Source organism: Chrysoperla carnea, chromosome 1 (genome assembly GCF_905475395.1).
Source record: "Chrysoperla carnea chromosome 1, inChrCarn1.1, whole genome shotgun sequence".
NCBI lineage: Eukaryota > Metazoa > Arthropoda > Insecta > Neuroptera > Chrysopidae > Chrysoperla > Chrysoperla carnea.
In genome coordinates, this window is record NC_058337.1 from 97,698,895 (window position 1) to 97,720,073 (window position 21,179).

General features: G+C 30.2%; 1 protein-coding gene across 1 annotated transcript; it reads left to right on the forward strand.

Moving 5' to 3' along the window:
* The first annotated feature begins 609 nt into the window (after positions 1-609).
* On the forward strand, positions 610-20,365 carry LOC123292528 (protein Wnt-6). The gene is made up of 5 exons (XM_044873245.1): positions 610-653; positions 1,723-2,054; positions 19,215-19,350; positions 19,438-19,621; positions 19,904-20,365. Exons 1-5 carry the CDS (start codon positions 610-612, stop codon positions 20,363-20,365), a joined length of 1,158 nt encoding a protein of 385 aa, XP_044729180.1.
* Positions 20,366-21,179: the final 814 nt, after the last annotated feature.

Genomic DNA, 21,179 nt, shown 5'->3' on the forward strand with positions numbered 1-21,179 from the left:
ATGCATGTGCAGATCGCATGAGCAAACCTCTCATCACTCAACTGAAGATTACTAAAAGGTTGACGCGTGGTTATAATAAAATATGCCGTGGTTATACAATAAATGTAATTAGCAATTGAAAATTTGATTTTTTCGTAGGACTAAAAGTAAATTACACCGATTTAGTGCATTTTTTGTATTTATTTATATCTTATGTATCATTCTGTTGGAGAGGGAATAGAGTTTTATATCAAAACAACACCAAACTCGTAAAGAACACCAAACATGAATAAATGGGTCTACTTCTGAACTCTTCTTTTTTTATTACTGTAAAATTGAGCCTTGTCCACCTTACTGCTATAGGTCACCTATACTAGCTATTTCATCAGCAAATTGGGTCAGCTTAAACCTACATTCTTTCAAATTTCCAGTTGCTTGTGTTTTTGAGACCAAAGACTCTTAGGCTTAAATAAATTTCCAGTTGCATAGTCAATTATTAACTAATCAAATTAGTTGATAACCCTATAAAGATGTTATTATAGTAAATAAAGTATTTGGATGACGTTTTTACAAATGTATGTGCCATCCGTTTTATAATAATATAAATTTGTTTATCTATTCTGATTGATAATGTGTAAGCGATGTTTAACAGGGCGTAAAGTGACGTTATGCTTGTAAACAACACTAACATTTAAAGCTCAACAGCATTATTAATTAATGGTCCCAGTAAACATTATATTATAATATCATTTACATTTTCATTTGTATGTATACAAAACAAGGAGTAAAGAGAATAGTTAGAAAAATTGCGAATAGGAATTTTGAATGTTGTGTTGGAGATCAGAATGCAGAAATAAGCTATAAGTAATATCTCGTATCAGATTTGTGAAGGTAGTCTTTTACCTTTGAACCTAAATGCAACCTCCCGTTGTATTTTTTCAATGAAACCGACTCAATATTGTTTTGGCTTCCTTTTTACATTCTTGGGCTAATCAATTACGTTCTTTCAAAGACCGTGCCCATGCATATCTGATCATTAACCAAGTTAAAGTTTTTAAAGAAATTAAATAAATATAAATGTAAAATTTCAAACGTTAATTAATATGATGGCCTTGTTATTCGATAGTACGGGGTAGCTTGCATCAAATTCGATAGTTATTTTTGCAGACTTGTATATTATGTTGATCTTATGAATAATCCAAGTTTTGACGATTATAGTTTGTGATAGTTATAAAGCTACGGAACTAATGACAATCAGTGCTATTTCGATTCATTAAACCGAGATGAGACCGAGAATTAAAAAACACCTCGTAACAAGAATTTTTGTTAGATTTTTACGATTATAACCCTAAAGGGCTAGTTTTTTATGGTATCTTTTCAAGATATAAAATCTCAAAATAGACTAAATTTGCAACAATATGAGACTAGAATCGTCTCTGTAGAACCAATAGTTTTCGAGACCGTCGAGATCATTCTAGCGGGGGTACTTCTAGCTACCTCCAACGGAGTACGCTAGTGTTGATCAGGGTCAAAATTCATTTCAAACGACAGAATATTGCAAAACATAACGGGTTCGAAAAAATGATAAACTTAGGAAGGCTTTATCTCGGAAACTATTAGTTCTACAGAGATCATTCTTGTCTCATACATTTCCACATCAATTTTATTTCGTATTATTCATCGAATATTTTTCCAAACAAAATTTTAAAATGTGCCAACTAATCGAGTTCTCTTTTGTTTCAGTGATAAAGTTGTAATGCGTCCACATCTAAGTAACACAAATACAAATCGTAATGAAATGTCAATAAATAATAAAAATAAAATGTATCATCAGCGTTTACCGGAAGATCCGGACGCCCAATTATTAATGGATACAAGAGATATGTGTAAGCGTACAAAACGGCAACGTGGCGGTAGTAAAATGTTAATAGATTTATATAAAAATAATAGCCCATTAGTTGAACGTATTGCATTCGGTGTGAAATTAGCGACAAATGAATGCCAATATCAATTTCGTGATCGTCGATGGAATTGTACAACTGTTCGACGTAGTATACGAAAAGTATTAATGCGTGGTGAGTAATCATTTTTTTTCTTAAAATTATACGGAAGCCATCAAATCTAACGCAAGAAAGTAATAATAATCCAACAGTGATGATATTTTTAATATTCGCCAGTGTTGTGCCTATTTTTCCGTTAAAAGTTTGTCACTTATCGAGCTAGAGTAAATACAAGATCGCCTCGGCTATACCGACCTTGTTAGCCTTGACTTCACTCATTATTTTCGAATTATCATCAAAAAGTCTATATATTTAAAATTGCGAAGCGAATGGGTAGAGTTTCTGCGATATTGCAATTTGTGGATCGATTTTAGTCTGTATCTCAAAAACTATTCGACCAGTCATCAAATGTACCCGATTTTTGTACTTTTTGGGTCAAAATTACCTTATATACTGAGTTTTATCGGAATTGGATATAAAATAAATTTTTCGATTTTTTGCAATTTTTTGAAGGGGGCTTTGCATGTTGCAAAGTCTATCAGTACAAATTTGGTAAATATCAAGAATATTGCATGCAAATCCAATAAAGTGAATCATCCAAAATTGTTCAAAAACAAAAACTAAATACAAAGTACGAAAGAGGATCCAAATCAAGTTATTTTTTGAGAATTGCATAGAAAAATAGATTTTGTGTCTGTATTCAATCAACTGACAAACTTTTGTGCTAGGCCAATAATAGGTTAATTAGGTTAGGTTAGAAAGGTTGTCCACGAAGCGCACACTTAGGTTATAGAGTCCATTGTGATACCATATATGTGTTTACCACCTTTTTCGCTGATAATTTCATTTAGCAGCTCCTCAATTATTTTCAGTGACTGAGTGCACCTCCTACATGCATATACCATTTGAAAACATCGACAAAATCGGGAAAAAATTTTGTTTTGGAATTTGATGAAACTCATTAGATGGGGTAATTTTGATCCAAGAAGTATAAAAATTAGGATAATTTAATGGTTGGACCTAGAGAAAGTTACAATGTCAGCTAGAAGATTAAAATCCAAAAAATTTTGAACAAAAGGGAGGATAAGTGATGGTTATAACGTGATAGTCTTTGTTTTAATAAGGAGAAATTGCCCAGCAAAGCGGGTGGGTATCTGCTAGTAGTATCATGCGTTTGTCACATCAAATTTTGACCAGAACCACAAAATAAAATATCTCGAAAATAGTGATGTTAGGTAATAAAAGACAAGAATAAACAAATGCTTAGAATCGTCTTAAACACACAAAAAATGCGTTAAATAAAGACAACGTGGGGTTCGAAACTTTTGTCTCAATTTATGGGCGTATATCGAAAAGCACAAGTTTGCATGAGTATGATTTTATGAAATACACGCAGGCGGAAGCAGAGATAAGACGGAAGCAGAGAAGCATCCCTCCCCAATTGATTATATAGAATATGCAAAAAGAAATATGAGAATTTTCTCAGAATAGGCTGATATTATATTCTAATTTAAACTAATTTTCGCTATTGATGATTTTTAGATTTACTAGCTTTTCTTTATTTTTCTTGGAAGCAGATTTTTAAAAAATAGCTTAATGGACTGTGTCTGTTTTGAATCTGTTTTATTTCCCTCCGGACCTGAGCATAGGGCGTACAAATTTTGGAATCGAAAAAGATTCGATAACCTTAACTTAGATTTTAGAAACATATGTCTGTTATTATTTGAGTTTTAAGAATAAATAATACGTTTTTAAACTTGAAAAACGCTTATAATTTGCCTTTACGCTACTAATGCAAGAAGACCTTCTCACAAATTTTCGTTAACATTTCTTAATTCTTATAAAATTAATAATTATGTTCGTTTTGTATAATATATTATTTTATATATTATGTTATAGTATATATTATAAATTAACGAAAGTGATTTTGTGAAAGTTTTATATATTATTTACCAAATTTGGAGTTTAATGCATAAAAATATTATATACTTCCGTAATTGCTATCACTAGATGCAAAAAAAGTTATAAAAATGCTTATAAAAACCTATAGACTTTTTTACTCATGCTATGAGAAATAGCAAGATCAAAACAGCGACCATCACCTGCACACATTCTTGGTTCTGTACACACAGTCTTGTTCTTATTCCCAAAAAACTTGTGCACTATCGGCTTAGTACAATTGAATTAGGTATGAATGATATTAGGTATTTATTCCTGAGTCAACCCACAATTAGCATGTGTAATAGCTTGAGGACTTGCTGTAAGGACCGCCATCGAGATAACATATTTTCAACTGAACGCATCCAGCTTGTACTTATAAAAACTGTCGACTCCTTACCTGTAATTTTAAATTTCAGTACTTACAGTACTTACAGACGTAGCTAATTTATAATTGGAAATTTCAAAATGAGACGGCACTATTTGAAACAAAAAAATTGGTGGGGGTTAAATCGGGTTTGCGAAAATTAAGTAAATGGCCATCTTATATAATTGAAAACAAATCTAAAATAGAAAAATTTAGTTATCTAAGATATAGATGTGAAAAAGGATCTATCCCTCGTTTATAAATGTTTTCCAGGTATAAGAAAAGATGATATTCCCGTCGCTGATATTTCTTGCCAGTATCGTTTTTGTCAGTATTATCGCTGAAAGAAGTATATTAAATTCATCTTGACTATTCCATTGATGGAAGTTGAGTTATAAGTGCTGATACTTTTTTTTAAACGTTGTAGGTTTTTTTAATATTATTATTTAATAAATAAAATAATCTCAAAATTGCTATTTTTATCTGATTGTATATTTTATTGAAAAACATGTTTATTGTGATTTCGAAATTATTTTAATTCATTTTTAACATCTTTTGGGACGTGTGAACAAGAAATATCAAAGAATTAATTAATAAAAATTGCAAAAATGACATTTTAAGGCCATAGCGATTGTGTTAGATTTTAGAAATGTTTGTTGATTTTGGTTTTATTAGAAATACTCTTGAAAGAATTACATGATATATTGTCAACATGATATATGGAAGCACCGCTAGAGATTTTTTATCTAACACTTCAAAAACATAGACAAGTTTTAGACACGTTTAATTAAGGCACCACCGAAATGTGCTTCACTACATATAGACTGTAGACGACGATGGAAAGTCTTTCCCACAGAGCTTGCCATCCAAGGAGGAGGACTCCCGGAGAAGAGTATCCCCATCTAGATGTACCCACGGCCTTCCGTGTCACTCAAACCACCTTTGATGCTATTCGAGAAATCAAGGAGGCCGTTCAAATGAAACAATAGGCTCTTCTCTCCCTCTGGCAATGTCGCCATTGACGAGCACAAACTAAACCCTAAAAAGACTGGTCAAGAAATGGATGAACCTACCTAGGGGTGGCTTTCCTGAGCTCCTACACCGTACCAGGGTGGCATTAATATTTTATCGTTGGCTGATTCCGCGTACGTAAGAATTTTGGTGCACACATTTAGATTTCTGATCAAAAAAAGACACCCTTGACAGCGAAACGGCTTGATCGTGTTTAAAAATGCCTAACAATGCTAGTGGAAGCTAAGGTGGTAGTATCCTAGAAAAAAATATGGGTTGAGTACCAGGGTTAAAGCCAATTTTTTTTTAAATAAAAATTAACCCAGCCTGAGATAGGAGTTTTTTAACAGAAATTAAATACAGTGAAGTTTTTCGTTTCCGAAAAGGCTGGTAAAATGGCTAAAAATCCAACTTCTTTTATAGCACACTCTCTATCAATAATTATTTGATATATCTCAATACGTAAATATGTAATAAAGACAAAAGTCAGTAATGTATATTTAGTACAGAATTCTAGATAATTATTATACTTATCGCGATTGTGTGAACGTGTCAGGTGAGATATTACCTAAAGCAATTATTTTTAAATACTGTCTACAACATTTACTATTTAGTGTCTGATCCACATCAGAAGTACTCTACGTCAGATATTTTTCAAGATTGCTCAAATTTTGCGTGGCAAAGTATTTTTTGTATGTAATACTCTGCGTCACACAATGTGCACAGGTTTTACCATTCTGAGTCATATAACTGTAATAACATATCGTACAGTTATATCACTCAGAATGGTTAAACCTATGCTTATTTAGTGATGCAAAATATTCGTATACTTTATCGAACCAATTAATTATAAATTACTTAAAAACTACTAAAATCTTATAAATTACAAAATACAATAAATAGACTAAGATATAACCGCAGAAATTAAGAGTATTAGAATTGAAAATTTGTATTGTAATCCAAGGGCTTAAGCATGTCTAGCATAGAAGTACGAGTCAATCCAGATAGAAGTAATAAAGATAATGTAGCTTAAATTAAAAATCGGAATTTTAAAATTTTACAAAAAAACTAAAAACATCTGGAAATTAAAATAGCGAAATTATGTATACTCTCCCCCGTTCTTTTTACAAACAATTCTGTCTGCTTAACTTAGTGTAAAAAATTTTTTTTCGTTACAATTATCTGTTTATTATTGGTAATTTTACCATTTTATTTCGCTGATAAAAAAGATTACATATTTACCAACTTTTATATGATAAAATAAATTAATTTCTGACGTTTTCTCTAAATTTTCAAAAGTGATTTTAACGTTTAATAAGCGAGTCTCCTCCAATACGTAGGTTCAATAATCTTGACGTATTTTAATACATACATGGCATAGTTTTTTCAACTTCACGTGCGGAACAGGCATGAAGAAGATATTTAATAATGAAACAGGTACAGCAATACTAATTATATTAAGTCTGCTAATATAATTTACTTTATATTAGCAGAGTAATTCTTCTTCAATTATTTAATGTTTAGATGAGATATTTTTCTAAAAAATCCATACTTATATTATTTTAATGACATTTACAGAAAACAAGAAATCTACTCATTATAAATATACTGTCTAATTCTTATTCAAGTAATTGCAGACGTTTTGTCCTGAATAGTCACAAGAAAATTAAACATTCAATAAAAAAAACGTTTAATATATATATTTTAATTTTAAATAGTTTAAATAGTAAGTAACGACAAGACTTGCAAGTGATTAATGCTTATATTTTTGGACAAGCCTTTTTCATGATAAAGAGCAGATTTTGTACTTTACCCTGCGATAAATATAGGGCCAGAATGAGACAATACAACATTGTTATTCCAATTCCTGAATACACCTCAACCAAATTTTATGAGCCTAACCTAGGTTCTTTCCAGTTATATACAAGGTGGGTCATTTTCATCTATAATGGCTAATAGATCGTTTTCCAGTTAACTAATCAAAAAATAATTTGAAAAAAAGTTGCAGAGCTTAATGGGACACATCATGTTCTGACATCAGATTGGACCTAGTTCTTCGAATTTTCTTTATAGACAATTTAGATCTAATACGGTAAGAGAATATCACTTTAATTTAGAAAGTTGATCCTCAAAAAAAATCATTTTTTTAACTAAACTATTTTTTCAAATATCGTCAGCGTTCGGAGGAAATGCGACTTAAAAATATGTCATTATTGCATTTAATCGAAAGGAAACACGCTAACTGTGGTAAAATGCTTTATGCAAAAGTTGTCAAGGGTAATAAAGGACATTCGCCTGTGTCCATGACTTTGACCTACAATATCGACAATTTTTAAGCGTTTTTTTTTCCAATTAAATCACATATTTTTAAGCCCCATTTCCTACGAAAGCTAACGTATTTTTTGAAGAATGTTTGAAACAAAAATTGTTAGTCTTTTTATGAGGGTCAACTATCTAATTTAAGGTGTTATTCTATCTCTTACCGTTTATAATCTAAATTGGCTATTAAATCAACCCGAAAAACAAGCTCCAATCTGATGCCAGAACATGATATTCCCCGTCAGACTCTCCAATTTTTGTTAGAGTAATTTTTTGATTGGTTAACTACAAAACGAATTATTAGCCATTATAGATTAAAATGACCCACGCTGTATAATTCAACTTGGTTGGAGCTTGGTTTTGGGTCTTGGTTTCGAATCATTGTCTAAAACTCAAGAATCTTCTCTCAAGCATGAATCAATATTGTCCAGGTTGTTAATTCCTCTATGGGTGCTATTTATTATTTCATATACTTGACAATCATCAATATATTGTCAACAAAAACAATTATAACAATAATATTAATATTATTTATGTGTCAATTTCTCCTAGACTGAAATAATAATAATACTATAATAATTGTAAAAACAAGTAAATAAATCATTTAGGTAGATAATATACTATATATAATATAAATGTTATTATTCTCAATGAAATCGAATCAATAATCAATAATATTTATAAAAAATATATATAAAATGATATTAATAACTAATTATAAAATAATATAATAGAACATTAACAAATTGCTAATACAATTATAGTATATTAAATTATAGCATATACATATATGGCTAGAAAAAAAAAAATATACAGTTTTACTAATAATAAATAATATACGTATTTAAAAACTAATATTGTTAACGATATTGTAAATTATTATTCTTCAACATAAAAATAAATTACAGTGAGACTTTTAACAATTTGTGCCCAGAAATCATTAATGTTGAAATTTATTAATAGTGCTGGCGGTAAACGTTTTTCAGAAAGAAGAATTAGCGAATTGTCGAAGGAAATGGAGCTATTGCTTTTGTACTGATGGTGGAATTTTGGGAAATTTGATCAAATGTTCATCAATCCTACCTACCAGATTTTAAAAATGACCATTGTTAAAATTTATATATACATATATATATTCATGTATGTATGTCTGTATGTATGTGTCTATACGTTTATGTGTCTGTAAAATATCTAGCGGTCGTAATTTAAGTCCGATTTGAATTTGGTATAAAGAAGGGTTTTGGTATTTGAAAGGTCAAGTTCGTTAATGAGAAAAATCGACCGATAAACAGGGGGTGGGTGATCCGCAATGTACAAAGTTGGGAATTTCTTCAAAATAAAAAATATTTATGTATTTTTTGATCAGTTTAAAACTGAAAAGTACTCTTGTAATTTTTAGAATAGACGCTTAGTTTTCAAAATAAAAATTCTTGAAAAATTAAAAGTGCATTCGATTTTAAGAAAAATGTGTTAATTTTTTTCAATCTGTGAGGGAATTCGCTTAACTAGTGCAGTTCCTGCGTTACGAATTTTTGTTTCTGTAATTCGTAAAACTATAGGAATATGTTCTTAATGCATAAAAGATCTTTTTTCTACCTTTTATAAAAAGTCAAAAATATGAGAATATTAAGACGCTTTTTCCTCATTTTGTAAACTGTTATAGTTAAAACAGACGCCTTTTTTCGGACTACCACATAAAGAAAAATATTATCATTTGAAGAAAAAACAAAAAGCCAAGCAAAAAAACAAACAAGAAACAAAAATATGAGCTCAAATATTTAAAATATTTTTTTGGAAATCTGTAAAAGTCATAAATATAATAATTCAAAGCGTCTAAACCTGCTTTTTTAAGAAATCATAATTAAGAGCTCATTCAAAAATCTTTTTTGAATTTGTATGACGCCAGAAATACAAATGTATTAGAAGATATTTCTTCTGACTTCGATAATTAGCCATAGGCACAAGCTCATAAATACGTCTTTTAATTAGAAATTATTTTTTACTTTTTAGTCCTGATAGTTACAAAAGCGTGTTATTTAGTTTCTTTGAACCACTTTTATTTTCCTTTCCTTTTTGAAACTATTATTTATTAATATTATGGAATGTTATCTGCGCTTCGACCATCAAATTTTTAGTTGATCGTTAATCCTGACGATCGTAATCATCTAGTTTGAAAAACTTATTAAAATATTGTACTGTTCTTGGTTCTTGATAAGTGTGCAACGTTTCAATTCAATGCGCCGTTTTGAAGGAGAACATCAATTTCAAAGATTCCATACCCAGCTAATAAAAGCGTGTTAAAAAGTTACTTAATATTATTACTTGTTCATTAAAATTATAATCCTTAATTTAGACTACAAATCATTTAAAGGTAATGTTATGCTACATAGACAAACACCTACCTATAAGTCGGAACATTTTTAATTGAAAAAAGTATGAAATAAAGTATATACCTTTCCGAGATTGAAAAATTGTAAGCACTCTTTTGTAAATAAATAATGAGAAAAGGTTTCACTGTATTGGAATTTTAGTTCATTTACAGATAGCAAGCAATATTTCAATCATAAATTTAAAAATTATTTATTAATTAGATATAAAAACAATCCAATAACAATTAATCATAAATATAATATCTAAAAGAAGATGTAAGTTTTATTTCTATGGGAATATCTGAAGAAAAATTCAAAGTTGAAACCAGCTATCGATATACAAGAATTGATGAAGATTTAAATATAGCAATGATATATTTGTTATTTATTATTGTTGACTAAATTGTTCTACTTTGTCTATTGATTTGTCATTGTGTACGTGATTGACAAATGTCATTTATTTAGAAATATTTATGACATTGAAAATGAAGGTCTACTTTAAATAAGAGTTTATAGTGTCTTAAAAGTGAAAACAAGATACTAATTAATTAGATGTAGATGTTAATTAGTTAATGTTGTGTATTTTAATTCCTATGACTTCTTGAATATAACATCAACAATTCATAGAATTTTATACATAGAGAACGCGAGGGATCTACTAGCCTGTAAGTGGATGCGATATGTTGAATGAGAGAGAAGACTGTCAGTGAGTTCCCCTGTGTCCTTGTCATAATCATATGTACATATATTCTTATTATACGTATTAGTAAGTTTAAGTATATGTGTAAGGCAAGGACATAGGGGAACTTATTGGCAGCCTTGTCTCTCGCTTCGCATATCGCATCCACTAACAGGCGGCGTTCTCTATCTTCATATCTCTATGCCAAAATGTTATTGCACAAATTCTTCCAGAATCTTCCTTTTCACAGTTAGAGAGGCATTCAAATGTCTACTGTTATATAAGGAGGTAATACCTCTATGTGGGTTTACAAACGCTATAAGAGGAATTCAAAGATATTCAAAGAATTATTTACCTTCTCTAAGAAGTATTTATATGAATATCCAGAAGCGTTTCTAAGGTAGTCTTCTGTTCGAAATTCCTGATCCAAATTGCCAATATTAATTTATTCTTTCAAGCTTGGGAGGAGATTATTGACCATTACTGCCCAAGGTTTGAAACTATAACTGGAAGAAATCGAAATTAACTTCGAACGATAAATTCTAGACGCAAGTAAAAAGAAATCTAATTAGATGCAAGTAAAAAGAAAAACCTTAGTTTCAACATGGGTCAAGCTCTTTGATAATCTGATCACGTATACTGATCATAGCTTTTAGATTTAAACATAAATATGTCATGACTATGTTGATCAACTTTACTCCCAAGGCCATTTTTTTCAAAAAAATATGAATGTAAAGTAACAAGAAACCTAGTTAGAGATTCAATTGACAAAGACTCGGGCAAGGGTTGGCACACTAATACGTTATATGTTAGTTTTGGCCAAGAAATGGGCATGCCAAGACTTATCTCGGCTCTGAATGTTCATCTTCAACTCTGGCTCTGGCCATCTTCAACTTTGCATAAACAATTGTTTATTACCACTAAGCGAACTCTTGTTGGTATTTAGAGAAATTGTATACTAAGCATTCGTATCCCAGTTCAAGGGGTTTTGCTTCCCTATTGCTGAAGGAGAGAAATAAATTTAATCTTTGGTATGAACATAGAATGAATGCAACACTCTATCGAGGAAACTTTTTGTTTTGAGCACCCTATTTAGAATATTTTAGAAGTTAGCTGCTGCCGATGAATACAAATTTCGAGGACCAGATGAGAGTAATTAACTTTTATGGAAGAATACTTTTTTCATAGAACTTGTAAAGGTTCTTTTATATAATATTTAATTTAAAATTTCTGATTATATATTAGTCTAAATAACGTACTCTTGGCTTCTCAATAGACAGGTAGTCTTTGTCATTATATGCAATATATCTTACGAATGTATTAGCAATAGGTATGTAAACAATATATATCCAATAGAAATATTTTCAACAGCTTATTTCCAAGTTGGTTAAACTTGGCTCTGCCTGAAAAGCAAGAGAGTCGTGATTTAAATCCGCGGTAATATTTTAGTTTTTTTTTCACCATTATTTAAACTAAAATTACAAGACCTAGATCGATTTTGTAAAATACTACGTTACCAGACTTTCTTATTCCTATGCAGGTGTAGGTATATAGAATCAAAAGAACAAAAAGCAAGCAGTTCAAAAAGCCAATATGACATCAAGTGATTAATGTTCTTGTTAAGAATAAAAAATAAATAAATAAAATACTTTATACTTAAAACAAAATACTTAAAGCTAAATACGGTTATAAAAATGTGTAAAATATTATACAACTTTATGTTATGCGTACGATAAAACATTTTCTCTTTTTTACGAGGAAATATCACAACTTCATACACACATATAACATATAAGATTTAAGGTTATTCGAACATTAACTATAACGCCAAGATAAAATCTTTACGATAATTGTAAAAACAGTTTACAGGGATAATTTGTAAACAAAAATTCAAGCTATTTTTTAATTCTATCAAAGTTTTTAATACTTTTATATCAATCAAGATAGGTACTCGATTCTGTGATTTAGTAATTTAAGTTTGTTCTCCAGAATTCTGTCTAAAACTTTTTCAGAGATATTTGTAAACTTTTTGTGGCTTTGGCAGGTAGGACTTAACCAACAGTTGGTAAACCAAAGCTGGATTGATTAACCTTGAGTAGGGGCTCGTATACCAGGGCTTGGTTCAGTAAATATGGAAGATTTATTGCCTCGCTGCTTGATTGGAAATATCGCAAAATAGAGTTATCTGTAATATAAAGGAATATCTGTAACAACTACGGTATCGCAAAATTCAAAATCATCATATTATATGTATACGTAATCGAATTACTAACAGCTTCATCAATCGCTGTCAAATTCTCACAGATTAAATAATTGTTTTGTCCAATACAAAATTAATTGATATATTTACTGTATGATGGGCAAAATGATATGATATACACATGTATTACCCCCTTTTTTTCTTTTTTGGAAGTATCAGATATTTTAGCCGTTAATATTAAAAACTAAATAAGCAAGAATAATGGTACTTCATTACTGACGAAGACAATCGTTACCGTGATGAATCCGTATAGATTATCGTGGCGTTAAGAAAATAAAATTCATAAGTGATTTTATATTTGCCAGTTATCGGCTGCGCTAGTATACGTGTCAATAATTATGTGAAATTCAAACAAATTCCTATCCCTATCTATTATACATGTGAAAGTAAGGATGTTTGTTTGTTTGTTACGCTTTCACGCAAAAACTAGCGAATAGATTTGAATGAAACTGTACAAAAATATAGCCCATACATCAGAATAACACGAGATACAATTTACTACTCCATCTATGAACATCATTTGGACCATAAAGTAAAGATTTAAAATAATAAATAACAATATAAAATAGTAAATGTAAAACAATTCATGGCCATCTTTTCTTGTATACTCAATGAATTATGACTATTTTACACTTAAAAAGTGAAAAATCTTCGAGTGTTGGAAAGGGGATAAATGAGATATCAAGAGAGGAGGCGGCTCTCAAGGAAGTGAAGCGGGCGGATGTCAAGGTTGTATTTTAGATAATTATCTAATCGTATCGAGACATACTGACGTATTGTTTCAATACTATTAGTATCAATAAATATCGACTTTAAGCATCAACCCCTTTGTGAAAAAATGACTTTACTTGACTAAACCAGTTTCTACTGATTATTACTTTAGGCAAGGGCTTGTTTTTGAATAGTATTTACTGCGTGCGCGATCTGAATAACCTGAATAACATGAAACGTACATACTATGTACCTACTATCGACAATAATAAAAAAAATAAAAATGATATAAAGTAAATATGATATAAAGTAAATAAGTATTAAAAAAAAAAAACAAAATTTGCAACAATAATATAACAAGTTTTCATAAATAAAATTGTTTTAATGAGATCGATTGTATCTGTTTATTGTAGGTTAGGGTATAGAGAGGTAAATATTGTCGGTGAAATTGATAAATCAATTAAAGCTATCATTTTCAATAATCTTTACCGCGTGTAACATGTGTGTAGAAACAGAAGAGACAAACAATTCTTAGTTACGTATGAAAAACCTTTTGAATTTTTTTTTTTAATACCTGTTACTCCTCGTCTTATAGATATCGGTTTGATTTTATAATATTGTGTCGGATACTCACATTTCTTAGCAAAATAAGTAATATATAAATAAAGTACCATCTGAATTTTTCATAAATTTTCTTTAGGTCCAAAGTTATTGAGAGATTGCGTTTTATATATTATACATAACCATAACCTACAAAACTTCATTTTCATTAAAAATTTAGGTTAATGAGAAGCATAGTTTAACTTTCTCTATCTTTGATAGTTCTTCTGTCTATCTTTGACAGTTCTCCAATTCCGCTGAAACTCACAAACTCTTTAAGATTGGTATAACAGAAGAAATTGTTACCATAAATAAACACACAACTTTCTTCGAACCATTTTTATACAAAAACCATCTAATTCGGGAGAAACTTGACACACGCAAATGCTTGTTTCGGTGGACCCTACAATCCTTTAAAATTTTAACCATTTATTCTGATACACTCTGTGTATACGTAAAAAAATTAGCATTTACAGTCGGGTAGAAATGTTCTTAGTTATACTCAAGCTATAGAGAAATGTTGCCACCACAAGGAAACAACGTCTAGAGAGCACGTGTACCAAGTTTCGTTGCTTGAACCCAAAGTACGAAATATCTTATCATTTTACTAGGTCACAAAAAGTAAAGGAGTAAATATTTTATAGAATCGTAACTATAGTTATTTTTAAAGGAGCTTTTGCTGTAATGAAACGTTTTCTATACAAAACTTTGGCCTACCTAGGGGTAAAAAATATTTCTAACGTGCACCTATTCTGCATTGAAAACTCTTATATATTCTTTCTATACTTGATATGATGCCAATATTTGAATAAGAGCTTTGGCAAAATATATTGTGGATCAGGCATTGTTTATGATACTAAAATCGAACTAATCAATTATATTTATTACATTCTTCTGTCTAGGTTTATCGTCATTTCTATCTAGCTTTGTTTATCTAGCTTTGAATAACATATTTTCTTATTTACTTTATAACTTAATCTTCCTAAGATATGATATTATACTGAAATAAAATTATGGAAAAAAAGGCTGTTATATGGATTAAAAGTTCGGGCTGTGAAACTTTGGGGTTTTTCTTTTCACATCAAAATATGTAGTGGTGCCAACCAACAAAATAGCGTCGAAAATAGAATTTTTTTCAAAATTTTTATCATTTTTATTTTATATTCTCAAAAGGAGACATCGGCGGCTTATCCAAATTTGGTAGATTTTTACTCAATGTTAAGAACCACTCCTCATATTTTTTTGGAGGGGTTTCGTTCTTGCCCTCCCAGTTATATACATATGTATAAATACATATGGTAAAACAGTTCATTTGACTGTAACTTAATATAATATTTGAAACTGCCATTTCCAAAATTTCATATCAAAGACGAACATCATTTTTTTACTTTGACCTTCCAGGTTACCTAGAATTACTTTTCGAAAAACAAATATTTATATCTTGGGTGGGTTAAGAAAATACTTTGTAATAGATATTTATCTATTTCCTGGCTATGTATCTACATATACAGTGTTTCTGCTATTAAATCTTAATTATTGATTCACCATAGTCAATAAAAATAACATTGTCAGTTTATAGAGTCTTTTACGATTTCTTAGTTGTCAATTGAAAAACAATCAAAAAACAATTAAAATTAAATAAAAACGATTGAGTAGAAAAAAACGTCAATAAATGGAAACAAATGAGTCTTATAGTGGAAAAAAAGGTATGTGAAAGTCATTTGTTCATAAATTAACATAAAATTGTGAAACAATAAAATTGCTAATTTAGAACATTCTTGTATATAAATAACAGCATCGCCCACATAAATTTTATTTTTATTTTTTTCTTATATTATATTTTAATTCGTTAATTAAGAATAAAACAACTTACACAGCAGCATAACTTGTAATTTACACACACAGCATCCAAAAAATATTTTGGTAAAAAAGCTATTTAAAAATATATAGTTTTTTTTTGGTTTTTTTTTTTTTTTTCAAATATCATACCAAAGACTTTTACAGGGTGTCCTATTTTATCTTGGCCTAATGATTATATTGAAAACGAACTTTTGTATTGTATGAACTTTAAGTATTGTATATTTGAACGTAAGAACTGATAACTGCGGGACGTTAAGTAAGTATTTTCAAGTTATGCAATAGATTTGCACAAAATTCAAAAGTTTTGTGATACTGTGTAAATTGTCTGATAGAATATATTATAGGTCTAAAGTATATTAGAATTTTAAAGAGTTTCTCAAAATTTTACTATAAAATCGTCCGGACCTCGTTTTCTGTACTAATGTCTAACCAATTTCCTTCCAAACAAACTTCGAATCTTATATTGGAAGATAGGGTATATTGGAAGAGCTCATCTTCATAATCTTTTTTTCCTTACGAGCTCAGGTACGAGCTCAAAAAGTTAAAAGACACACACATTTTAACACACCCCTGCGCCTCTCCTTAAACCTTCAATGCAGTTCGAAGAAAATACCATTAACAAGCGAAATTTACAAAATTTAAAACACCTTTGACAAAATTTTCGTGTACGGAACCCTTATCTCGCACTTGAAACATATCAAAGAACACTCTCAATTACATTGCCCTTTTCCTTAAACTGAACCGATTTTGAAGGCCATCGCCAATTTTTTAGTTTGTTCGGGTACCCTGAACTCGCACTTGAAACAAAGATAAGAACACTCTCCAATAACACACACACGCACATACAGGTCAAAAGTTAAAAGAATCAAATTTTATCAACCGATTATTTTCGTTATTTTAGCTTTTATAAGTAGAATCGATAAATGTATAATGAAACTTTATCAAAATTTCATCATCGGTGCTAGACTATAGCGTCTTCGAAGGAAAATTCGCTAACATTATAATTCTTTGGGTAAAATGGAAATATATATTATTTACTTGCAGAAAATAAAATTGTAGAAACAAATCTTAAAAGTGCATAAGATTTGTCAATATTGCTAAAAGTCCACTGCTAAAAGAGTGTTAAAAATCTAGAACATTCATGTCTGCTTTAAAAATTGTTCATATAGGTTTTTTAAAATCTTCATAATATTTAAACTGCCAAAGTATATACACGACTCCCTGTACATTTACAAAAGACAACATCATAAATTTTCAAAAACCACGCTCAATTAGAAAATTGACGTCAGCACCCTAATAAAATACAAATCGAGATAACAAATTGATCAATAGTGGCCACACACAATCATTTTTATTGTTCCTTATTTAAGTGGTCACTATTTCTTGACAAGAAGATTACTCCATTCAAAAATAAATCTTTAAAAAATATTATTTCATTCAGAAAAATAACTTTTTAATTTAAATTTTAATTATTTCTTTAATTGAAGAAAATTTTAGGACATTCTACAAACGATAAATTTCGACATTTAATTTCTACTTGACAGAGAAGAATTGAAATTATATTTTCTTTCTGCCCTATTGTTCATCAAGTTTGTTTTTAACCCCCAAACCAAAAAAGGGTTTTATAAGTTTGACCGCTATGTGCGTGTGTCTGTCTGTCTGTCTGTCTGTGGATGAACCGATTTTGATTTTTTTTTCGTTTGAAAGGTAATTTAATGAAGAGTGTTCTTAGCTTTGTTTCAAATGCAAGTTTAAGGCTCCGTACTCAAAAAATTTGTCGGAGTTTTTTCAAATTTTATAAATTTTACTTTTGCAGATATTTTGTTTAATTTTCTCAAATAATACAATAGCAACTATTAATAATACAACATTTCATCGAACTCCATCATATGAAAGCTAAGCTCTTCATCGTTCTTTAGGTACTCCAAGTTTACTTTTTATTCTTGAGGTATTTTATAGAACTGACTAAATGAACTACAAGAAAAAAAACTTTAATTTCCCCCTAAAGCTTGATTAAATGATGTCAAACAAGAATTGATTTATTAGCATGGGCTAATCAAGAATTGTCGGATCTAAATTTAGAAATTTATTTACTTATTTTTAAGTGTAGACAAACAACGCTTGATTTATCCGCCTGGACCAAGGATACCATGGCTAGAGCAAGAGGGTAGGTAGCGAGCGAAGCCTTGATTTCCATGATTTAACGACCCTGGTAAAGACTGGAGGAAACCAATAGTTGATTTGTTAGCCTTGGCCAAGGTTTGGCTCATTTGATTTGATTTAGGTCTAGGCGAGTTTGGAAATAACAAAACTTCATTTTCCAATGCTAACTCCAGTTCGATTCCACCGATGTTTTATACTTCCTACTTGAATTTATTTAATATTTATATAAATGGAGAAATACCTAGTTTTTACTAAATACAGTTTTTGCGATCGGTGCACTTGTATTTATTAGTAATTTTATTCGCTATTTATTTATAATTAGAGTTAAGATTTTCGGATCTGAACATCGCTTTTAGGTTCTGATCCATGTAAAATTCAATTCACTTTTTTTTCTTCTTTGAAGACTATTGCTAAATAAAAGTTGATAATAATACATGGTGTCACTTGTTTATTGGTTTTGACTTATTTCAGTAGGAATATGGTATGGTCTTTAAAAAGATTACCACTGATAACATTTTTAAGGTCAATTTATACTTTTACATGTTTTTCAGGTAAAATTATATTTTAAGTAGCTCTACAGTTTTGTTCGTAAATGTTTATTTTATTTTTATTTGATCAGGTAATAATTGTCAACTAACATAATATTCTCCTTTTCTCAAGTCGGTTATAAAATCGAAACCTATTCAGAAAACATTATTTACAATTTCTCATGAGTATCAACTCATATAAAACGCGCGCAAAATGGGTTCCTATATGTTTATTGGGTCAGTTTTTTGGGTTAATTTTTTTACGTATTAATATTGCGTCTATATTTTAAATTTTAACATGTGACGTCATAAAGCTATTGACTCCCCTCCCCATGCCACACAATGTGGCATTAAGTTGATAATTAATGGACGATCTCTTAATAAACTTAAATAATACGCTAAAGCTTATCATATTGTTCTAATTGTTTCAGATACGCGAGAGACAGGATTTGTGAATGCAATTATAGCAGCAGGAATCACGTATGCAGTAACACGAGCTTGTACCAGTGGAGATCTAGTTGAATGTTCATGTGAAAAAACCGCAAAATTAAACTCAAAACGTGCTGGCTTACGATTGAGTGTAACCAATCAAAATGGTGCAAATAATGGAATCGTCATTAACAATAATAATCATCATAATATTGATACTGCAACAAATATGGCGGCACATGCTTCGTCATCAATCCCGGGGGGTGATGGAGAATGGGAATGGGGTGGTTGTGGTGATAATGTTAATTTTGGTTACAAAAAGTCTAAAGAATGTTTGGATGCTAGACATCGACGACGAAGCGATATTAAAACATTAATGAAATTACACAATCATGAAGCTGGTCGATTGGTGAGTATATTTTTCAATTCGTTATTTGTACTATAATCATCTAAAGGCAATTTATTCAGCAAACCTTCCAAAAGTAGAAACACAAGTGCTGTCGGTAAACGATGCAAAGTTCTCTGCTCATTTTATTATTTCCAAAACTGTATGTATAATTTAAACAAAGGCAATCGATTTCACTGAGCTGAAATTTTGATACATTTAAAGTAAAATTATTTTAGCAATTATTCTTACTTTTGAAATTCTTCAATATAAAAATAATTGCACAAGAATTTCTCATTGTTTTAGGCAGTAAAAAATCACATGCGTACCGAATGTAAATGTCATGGTTTATCCGGATCGTGTACTTTACGTACATGCTGGCGAAAAATGCCATCATTTCGTGACGTAGGCAATCGTTTAAAAGAACGTTTCGATGGTGCTGCAAAAGTGATCGCCCACAATGATGGTCGTAAGTTTATGCCAGAAGGAGAAAACATTAAACCACCAGGTCGTAGTGATTTAGTTTACACAGAAGATTCACCAGATTTTTGTCGTGTAAATCGTAAAACTGGATCATTAGGTACTCAAGGACGCTATTGTACATATGGTAGTCAGGAAGTTGATGGTTGTGATATATTGTGTTGTGGACGCGGTTTTACATCACGTGATAAAAATGAAACCGTTAATTGTAAATGTCGTTTTAAATGGTGCTGTGAAGTAACATGTGATATTTGTCACTTAACAAGACGTATACATACATGTAATTGAATATATAATAATTTGAAGTTCATACGATTGTGCCTTATTTTATAAGCTTTAGCCATTCTTCTAATTTCAATATTTGAATTGATAGTAGTTTAATTCAGAATTCACGTGTCATAACTTCGTCTGATAGCGTCTTTTTTGTTTATTTCATTTAATAGTTTCTTGGTTAATAATATTTTCTCTTTCTTCCGCCATATTGTCTCATACCGGATGGTTTCTCCAGATCGTTGAACTATTCTACCATAGATAGTATTGAGAAAAAAAAGTTGCTTAGTTTGGTTACTCTTCTATTCAGAGCCGTAAGATATTCTACCACAAACCGTGTACAGATAAAAGGAAAGTTGCTCCAGTCACGGCCCTACAGTTAGATATATAAAATCACTTTAGACTAAAACTAAATCGGAGTACAAATGTTCCAACTAAGGTCGGGTATGTTGACATTTCATAGAACAAAAATTCTCTTTTCAAAATTATAGTCAATGCCATCCCATGGCCATATAAGACGTAAAATGTAATTTTTTAATGAAAATATTTCCTTCTATTTGAAGTGACCGCGTACAAATTTCGGAGTCGTCGGGTAAAACTCTATTATCTTCGGGTATCTAGTTCAATGACCTGAAATACATTATATTAGTTTATTTGTAAAAAAAAAAGTCACAACATTGGAAATTATAGTAAAATCGTGAACTATGTTTTAAATATGAGTAAAAAAAAATTTTAAACAGCAATATTAGGGCCATAAAACGCCAAATGGTATGACTTCGTTTTTAGGTTTGAGCTGAATCAGCTAAACTTTAAGCTACATCGTATCTAAGAA